This window comes from Sceloporus undulatus, chromosome 8 (genome assembly GCF_019175285.1).
Source record: "Sceloporus undulatus isolate JIND9_A2432 ecotype Alabama chromosome 8, SceUnd_v1.1, whole genome shotgun sequence".
Taxonomy (NCBI): Eukaryota; Metazoa; Chordata; class Lepidosauria; order Squamata; family Phrynosomatidae; genus Sceloporus; species Sceloporus undulatus.
The window spans coordinates 1587129-1595230 of NC_056529.1; the positions used below are offsets into that span (position 1 = coordinate 1587129).

The following is an 8102-nucleotide window of genomic DNA, read 5'->3' on the forward strand; positions in this document are numbered from 1 at the left end:
GCATGCGTTCTGTGATCAGGGCCACATTGCCCATTGGGGAATCAGTAAAGAGGGAAGGGGACTAGCATGCCTAAATTATAATCTCCTTTTAATATTTGCACTAGTGATGTTTGGAAATAACTTCAGAATCAGATTTCAGCATTGACAGAGCTTCATAATCTGCTTGCTATACAGGGCTCAAGAGCCATTACAATTTCCACCACTGAGAAACAACCACAGATCTGAGTCCCACTTGGGAGCGAAGGGAGGGATTTAACACTTCTTGCCTTTAAAACAGGGAATTCAGCAAGCAACACAGGCCCATTGCAAAGTTACCCGTGGGCAGCGGGAGACTGGGATTTAGGACTTGTGGGAAGCCAGCAGAGACAAGAGACTGGAGGTGGGCAGCTGGAAGCTATCCTCTGCCCATGGCTAGCCAAGCCACTTGCACACAACACACCCACCCACACACGTTTATGTAGGGCTCAAGGAGGGCTTTGAACACAGCGGTAAACGTTTCTGCCTGTCTCTTTGCCTCAGTGGCAGGAAAGAGGGTGGGAAAATATGCCCCCAATGCCTGCCCAAGTGTGCCAGAATCATGGCACTTGAAAGGGGTCTGGCATCCTCTCCCCCTGCCAAACAACCCAGGGGTCTGATGGCTCAGCCCCACTTGCTTCAGCCAGCATCACCTCCCCTTGCTGCATGTTTGGAAGCACCGCCAGGATTTCACAATTTTCTCCTCTGCTTCAAAACTGGTTGTTGCCCCCCTTCAGCTGCTGGCATCTCTGCCCACCCCAGCACCTCAGATGGACACTTCACTTATGGGTCTCTGGCTAATGGGCCTGTCTCTGCCCTCAAGCGCCCGCTGCCCTTCCAAGGTCCTTCTTACCTCATTAGAAGCAAATCCGATTCTAAACCAAGCACTTAAGCTGGCGAAACATGCCTGACACCACAAGTAAGCACAGAGACCAGGCTGCTGCTGGCAGAACTCCTTCTTTGAAACATACAGGGCTCCTTCCTTAATGCAGGGGGAAAGGGAGGGTGCATAGTCTGCAATGGGCAGCACCTTCCTCTAGGAAAGAGACAGGTGAGGCATTGGGATGAAGCCTCTGCTTCGCCTATTGATTGCCAGCAAAGAAAGCTGGACTGGGCAAAAGCCTCCATGCCACCTTTTCTAAGCCCTTGTACAAAATGGGGCAGGGAGACCAAGTTGCTTTCATCCCATGCTGGAGCATGGAATTCCTTAACTTAACGGGCTGTCGCATCCTTTTGCCCGTCTAAAAATAATGTTGAAGAACAGACAGGTCCTTTCATTGTGGTATTACTAGCCCCATTCAAATACATCAGAATCTTGCACATATGCAATCGCCTGTTGCTGTTTTCCTTTCCCCGCTCCCTACCCCTTGGATGCATTGTCTAACCACTGATCCCCAGGAGGAGGAATAGGGCTCACTGCAAACTCACCAAAGGCACACCCCCCCAATAGACATACAAGAGGAGGAACCCACAGAATTGTGAAGCCCTCCGGAAGCAGCATTTCTACCCCACTGGGACCATTCTTTTTCTCTTGCCTCACTCTTTCAACAAAATCTATACAATTCTCCATAGCACTGCTTCCGATTCTACTTATCTGCTTGCTGTTCAAGGGGGACAGATTGCCTCTGAAGGTGGTGGACTGTCCTCTGGAGTTCTTTAAAGAGCGCTTGGCCCTAACCTTCCCTCCAGTCCATCTGCCATGGCCCTGGGCCCAGAAGGAGGGAACCACCACTGAACTTGATCCCTTCCCCACCACCATTCCCTTCTCCTTTTGCCTCATGTCTTTTTAGCTTAAGGGCAAGGAACTGTCTTAATTTTAAAATGGTAAGCCGCTCTGAGAGCATTTCTGGATAAAGAGCGGGACATAAATACTCCAAAGAAAGAAAGAAATGGCTCATGCCCTCTTTTGGGAGTGCTTTGCCTGTGAATTCCTGCATGGCACAATGGGGCTGGGGTAGACGGCCCTTGCGGTCTCTTCTGACTCTGAATCTACCATCTGCCCTGTGCCACACTGTGGAAGAGAACAGCAACTGTGGGCCTGCAAGGAGTTATCATCTCCACCACTAGTCTTAATAAGGCAATGGCCTCACCCCCAGAAGGGACTCTGGCGGAGGGAAGGAAGACTTCAGGCAGGCAGGCCGGCAGTTAGGGCAGTGTCTGTATATGTCTGTATATGTGTGTGCTGGGGTCAAAACCAGGGAGGATGTTGGGGCCAGGAGTCCCTCAGCTGCACCCCCACCTCCCTAAGAATGGCCACACTAAGCTTGGATTTGCTGCTTGTCAAAGGAGAGCTTTCCTAGCCATGGGGCTGGAGAAGGTGGCCTTTCCCTTCCTCCTCCCACCCCCCAGGAGACTCTGCATGCTCCCCAGTCCCTCCCCCCAACACAAATGAAGAACTTTGGATGGTTAAACATCCCAGGCTTCCCTTCCACTCAAAGACTTCATCTATCATCCGCTCTGAAATCTCTGAGCTGCCCGTCTGATGGAAGCCCAGGGCAAGAAAGTGGCAATCCAGACCAGTTCTGGGCTAGATTCCAAATGACCAGAAGCACCCAGTAAATACAGAATAAATAGCACAGCTGGGAGCTGCTCTTGCACTCTTTCCAGCAGCAACCCCCTGCCCCATATCTTGGGGTAATCAGCCCCATGTAGGGTCAAAGGCAGCCCAACCAGCTCAGTCTGGCAGCAGCTGTTCCAGCTCCTCATCGTCCAGACAATTGGTGGTGACAATGTGGTCTAGCTGCTGCATGTAGCGCCCCAAGTCCTGCATGAAGTGGGGGATCCGGGCCTTCTCCAGCACCCCCTCCTTTTTCAGGCGTTCCACATCTTCATAGGACACCTGGGGAGTAGAGCACCTGTGCCTCAGGGTTTGCCGCTGCTCAGGTGAGCCTCACAGGTCAGTACAGGACCTGCCTGCTGCCAGACAGGTGGAGAGGGGCAGCCCTCCTGCCCCTTCATCCCCTTTCAACAGGCAGCACAGCAGGCATGGCAAGGTCTCCAGGGGGTCCCCAGAAAGCCACCCCCCAGGTCTCCTGGAGGAAGGATAGTGCTCTAGCTCACTAACCACCTGCCTGGCTCCCAAGTTGGAGATGAATCTGGGCGAGTCCTACAGGAGCCCCCCAGCTCGAGGCATCCACAGGCAGAATGACTGACATGTTTACCTTTCCCAGAGCAGCCAAGGAGTGAAAGTCAATGGTTTGCCGATGCCTCAGGATCCGGAGAATCCCATCCAGGTACACCTGGTCTTTGCTGAAGCAGCCTGAAAGAGGAAGGAGGAAACGTTGGTCCACTCGCCCTTCTCTGGCAAGGGTGCTTGCCACCCCACAAACAGCAAATTGCCAGAAATGCCCCTGGGCCTGCTGCGGTGGCCACAGACTTGTGGGACGTTCCTCCTGGGCAACTGGTCTGGGTTGCATGTCTATCACCAGCCTGGCCCCATCCCAGCTGTTTCCCCTGGGTTTCTGTTCTGCTCACCACCTGTTCTTCTGCCATTTTCGTACTCCGCTAATTTCCCATCATTTGCCTTTTCCCCTTGTGTCCTCCTCCCTTCTTCTTTCATTCCCCAGTTTTTGCCCACCTCCCTCTCATTCCTGTCTTGGCTGCCCCCCACTCTGCCCCTTCCAAGGAGGCTTCCAAAAACCTCCCTGGATGTCAGTGGAGGCCTCTAAGCAGCCTTTAACTGCTGCACTGGGTCTGGGGGACAGCAGCCCATGGGCCACAAGGACACACACCATCCTGTGCCCCCTCCTTCCCATGGGTTAGGCAGAACTTTGGGCAAAGGCTTTCCTTGTAGTACCAAAAAGTCCTGACACCAGCAGGAAAAGAGAACTGCCCATCTCTGGCTGGCTCTGCCTCGCCCACCACTTTGGTCCTTCAGTCCTTGGGTTAACCCTCATCTGCCCACCACCCACTCGCCCACCGGCCAGCCTCACCAGGCCGCGCGGTATTGGCCTGGCCCCGCTTGGCCCGGACGCAGTACTCCCAGCGCACATCAGGGTCCTTCACAAAGGGCTCCAGCTGGCGGAAGAGGTCAGCAAAGGAGAGTCGGCTGGCCTGGTAGACGGTGTGGTAGAGGAGGGCAGCTCGCCAGAGGAAGGGCTGCTTGCGGAAGAGGACACTGTGGAGGCTGGCAAGGCCCTCCTCCGTGGGGTTGGCAGCCTGCAGTCCAAGTTGCTGGCGGCCCTCGGGGCTGTGCCAGGGCTGGTGGGCGTTGTTGACCCCCCGGATGTAGTGAGTGCCTGCGAAGGGGCAAGAAGAGGCCGTCGGTCACCACAGGATCCCTCCCTCCTGGACAAGATGGCTACTTGCCCAGACCATCCTGCTGCCAGCGGGTTCTGCCAATCAACCCATCAAATGCAGACAGACACAGTAAGCGTCTAACCGGAGCTCCCTCCTCTGAAACTTGATGCTGGTCCTTGGTATTTAGCTTCCTGTGGGGCCTGCAGTAGTGGTAGCGTTATATCAGAAAGCAAGGTACTAGTCCTTATGCGCACAAAGAGAGATGATGGTGTGAGAGGCAATGCCTACTAAAACAGCAAGGGTCATGGAGTTGGCAGAAGGTCCCTCAAGGCTACTTGCCCCTCTCTCTGAGTAGCACCCCCTTGAGGAGCAGCTACCACCAAGAGGTTAAGCGCTGAAGGGCCAGTCAGGTCAGTGGATCAAGACCTGAACCTCGCTGCCAATTCTGAGTCCTCCCAAGGGCCAAGACACCCCCCCCCCAAGTCATGAATCCTATATCACATAAAGGAGAGCATAGCCTTTCCAGGGATGATGGTAGGGGCTGGGACACTTTCAGCCATTTCTTGCTCTGTTCTCCCACTTCTTCCATGGGAACAAGTGCCTTAATGGATTCAGTAGCTTTTACTCCTATGTAAGCACATACGGTGGCTCAAGAATGAAAAAGCCACCAAAGGAAACCCAGTTTCCTCGGCCCACTGCACTCCAGTTTTATAGACTACAATTCCCATCTCCCGAAACAGCATTGATTGGGGAGTGATAGGGGTTGTAGTCCAAAACATTAAGCTAGCAGTGAGTTAGACGGTTGTCTTAAGCCCCAGGGAAGTTGGTTCTTGGGAAGGAAACTAAACATGTGGGGAAGCTGTTTGCTGGAAGGTTTCCAACTGGACCCTCACTGAGGATCAGGACTACGGGGGGAAATGGGATCCTGGGAAAGAAAAAGGGAAGCAGTTTCTCAGGAGGAGGGATCCGGGTGGATCCTTTTCACTTACAAGTTTAAGTAGCCTCTTTCCTTGGCCTTTAATACTCCATTACTGCCAAACCTTCCTAATAGAAATATTAGCCCATTAAGCAGAATTGTGCTGATAGAGGACCGTCTCAAGGGAAAGCAGTCAGACCCATGGGAAAGCCCCCAACCCGGTCTGCCCAAGGGGCTCCTTCCCCCCGCCCAGAGCCCAGCCACTGCCCCCCCCCCCCCCCCCACCTCATGCAAGATGCTTGTCCGCCCCACATCCATCTATTGCCCCCCATCCACCACAGACCAAAGGCTTTTTTATTTTCTTTCTCTACCCCCCCCCCCCCAGTCCCAGAGAGGATGTCTCTTTCATCTTTGGGGCCCCTGACCTATTTCATGGCGCAGCATCCCTTCCAGCCAGTTCTGTCTAGCCCCTGAGAGGTTAATGGCTAAAGTGGGGCGGCTGTTCTCCACCATCATCACCGCTTGGGAAAGGAGGTCCTCTGTGAGCTGCACCACCACCTAGGAAAAGACAGAGGAAGGATGGCTGAACGGTCAGGGCACACAAAGAGCCAGCCAGGGAGCCCCATGGGCCTGGGGGCAACTGGGTGGGCAGGACACCCCTGCAAAATGCAACACTGAGCAAAAAGCCCAGATGAGGCCTTGCACCACAGAGGGATGGGCAGGCGAGGAGGATGGAGGATTCTGTCTGGCCTCCCCCAGCACTGTCCTGTGCATCTACAAGTGCCCTCCCCCTGCCAGGTCCACATTGCCCTTCCAAATGAGCCCACCAGCAGCCCCAACAACTGGTCAGTGCACCTACCCACGTCCACATTCATGTGGCACCCTTCCATCCATCACCTGCAGGGCAGGCGCAGGAGAGCCAATGCGAGTCAATGTGGCTGCCCAGAAGCAGTCTGGATGGAAGGCATGCCCATAATGTGATCCAGGCAGCTACTTCCTTCAGTTGCACAAGGTTTCCCTGGGTTGAGATGGAGGCTCTGGACAAAGTATGCCATGCCAGCATCCTCCCAAGCAGCCTTGCTGGGACTTTGGTGGGCAAGAAGCCCTTGGGCCACCCCAGAAAGGCACCTTTGGTCATTCTGCCCCAGAGCAGCCTCACCTCTCCAGAGCAGCCTTCCTTCTGCAAGTACTTCCGAACGATGGACCAGATCTGGCACTTGCTGAGGAGTTTCCCCCCATTGGACGCCTCAAAATTTTCGTAAGTGCCGTATTTCTCCAGGACAGCATTGATGATCCCCAGAGCCTGCAACAAACATGTACACACACACATTCATTACAAAATCAGCCTTGGTGAGAGAGTGGCCAGCCTGCCACCCAAGACACCCCCCCCCCAGGCTCAGTCCATTGCAGTCCTAAAGGCTCTGAAAGAGACTGAACTCCTCCTCCAAAAGACCCCCAAAAGTGCTGCAGCCTCTTTGCCAATAGACTGCCCATGGCTGGGTGGGCTCAGCTTCCCCTCTGTGTCTTGCCCTCCTTCCTCTCCCCAGGAGCCCCATGGGTTGGCATTTTGCAGGACTAGGAATCCCTCCACAAGACCCTTGCCCCATAAGTTGGTGTTTGGTCCTGAAATTAAAACAGGGGAGATCTTGCAAACTTGAATGCAGGTTTGGGATCTGGAGGCTCCGGCCCAGGTTTGATGGGAGGGTGCAGTCCCAAGTGGGCTTTTTGGGGAGGCAAATGGACAACCAAATACTCCTGGTCAAAACAGGCCTCAACAGCCTGCAGTCGTTGAGGTAACGCTTCTGCTTCCCTTCCCAAAAGCCTCACCCAGCAAGAGGCTGCATAGGCCAAGGGCTTTGGACCCTCAAGGCTCCGGACCCTCAGCAAGTTGCCAGAAAGCCACCTGGACCTGGGGCAGACCCTGCCTCTTCCAGTTGGCAGCACCCATAGGGTCCCCAGTGCCCCCAGCTGCGCTTCACCCCCCCAATACTGCACCCCCATTGCTGATCACAGCGTGAGCCAGAGACTTGCCCCAAACAAACAAAGGAAGGCAAGGAGCCAGGAGAGTGGAAGGCTGTGGCCGGGGAAAGACGAGAGACCGAGAGCGGTGGGTCTGTTGGTTCTCTGTTCACCTGCGGGATGAACTGTCCTGAGGCCTCTTTGTATTTTTCCAGCACGGCTTCGGGGAGCGGCTCCTCATATTCAAACTGGGGGTTGTAGGTGAAGGAGGACCGGAAGAAGGTGGCCTTCTCCTCCTCGACGTTGGCCGGCCGCAGGGCCACCAGCAGGCATGGGCTCCTCCTGCCCCCTGCTGCCTTGGCCCTGGGGATGTGCGGGAGGGAGCTGGCGCTGCGGATCTGGCCCTGGCCCCGGCCCCTACGGTTCACAGCACTGATGCTCTCGCTGCGGCGCATCCAGGTGCAGGGGGCAGTCCGGACGGATGGGAGGCTGCGGGCCACTGGGGCCCCTGCACTTGGGGGCCCACTCCCTGGAGGGGCCTTGGCCTTGGAAGGTGCCGCTTTGGTCCGGGCCCCAGCAGCTGCACCAGAAGAGTCCGAGTCCAGAGAGAGGGAAGGCGAAAGGAAGGGGTGAAGCCGCCGGCGGTGGAAGCCGTCATATGGAAGGGGGGAAGCAGTGGGGTCCGCCTTCTGGGTACCCTTCCCCCGAGGCAGGCCTGGGCCAAAGACCCCCAGGCCTGGCAGAGGCGGGCGAAAGGACGGAGACCCGGAGTCCAGCACCATCTTGCTCTGGGGGGCCTGGGCTCAGCACGTCTCCATCAGCCCAGCCCTGTCTGTGTTGGTCAGCGGCTCGGTCAATCGGCTGTCAGGAGACCCTGTCGCCAAAGGGAAGAGAAAGAGGTGGTCTTCTGGCAGGACCCCCGAAAAGGGCCAGGAAGAGAGCAGGAGCCACCAACCCCCCAGTCTGGAAAGAA

General features: G+C 55.7%; 1 protein-coding gene across 1 annotated transcript; it reads right to left on the reverse strand.

Annotated features, from left to right (window-relative positions):
* Positions 1-71: 71 nt before the first annotated feature.
* Positions 72-8096, reverse strand: KIAA0895L (KIAA0895 like). Its single transcript, XM_042438218.1, has 6 exons — positions 7303-8096; positions 6330-6473; positions 5596-5728; positions 3948-4253; positions 3177-3274; positions 72-2854 (listed from the first exon to the last, which is right to left on the reverse strand). The coding sequence occupies exons 1-6, from the start codon at positions 7909-7911 to the stop codon at positions 2690-2692; spliced, it is 1455 nt and encodes a 484-aa protein (XP_042294152.1). The 5' UTR covers positions 7912-8096; the 3' UTR covers positions 72-2689.
* Between the last annotated feature and the right edge of the window lie 6 nt (positions 8097-8102).

Coding starts and splice junctions, on each gene's coding strand:
- KIAA0895L (XM_042438218.1), bottom strand. CDS start 7,911: ATGGTGCTGGACTCCGGGTCTCCGTCCTTTCGCCCGCCTCTGCCAGGC. Junction 6,474..7,302: donor CAGGACAGTTCATCCCGCAG/GTGAACAGAGAA, acceptor TGTTTGTTGCAG/GCTCTGGGGATCATCAATGC. Junction 3,275..3,947: donor GGCCAATACCGCGCGGCCTG/GTGAGGCTGGCC, acceptor TTCCTCTTTCAG/GCTGCTTCAGCAAAGACCAG.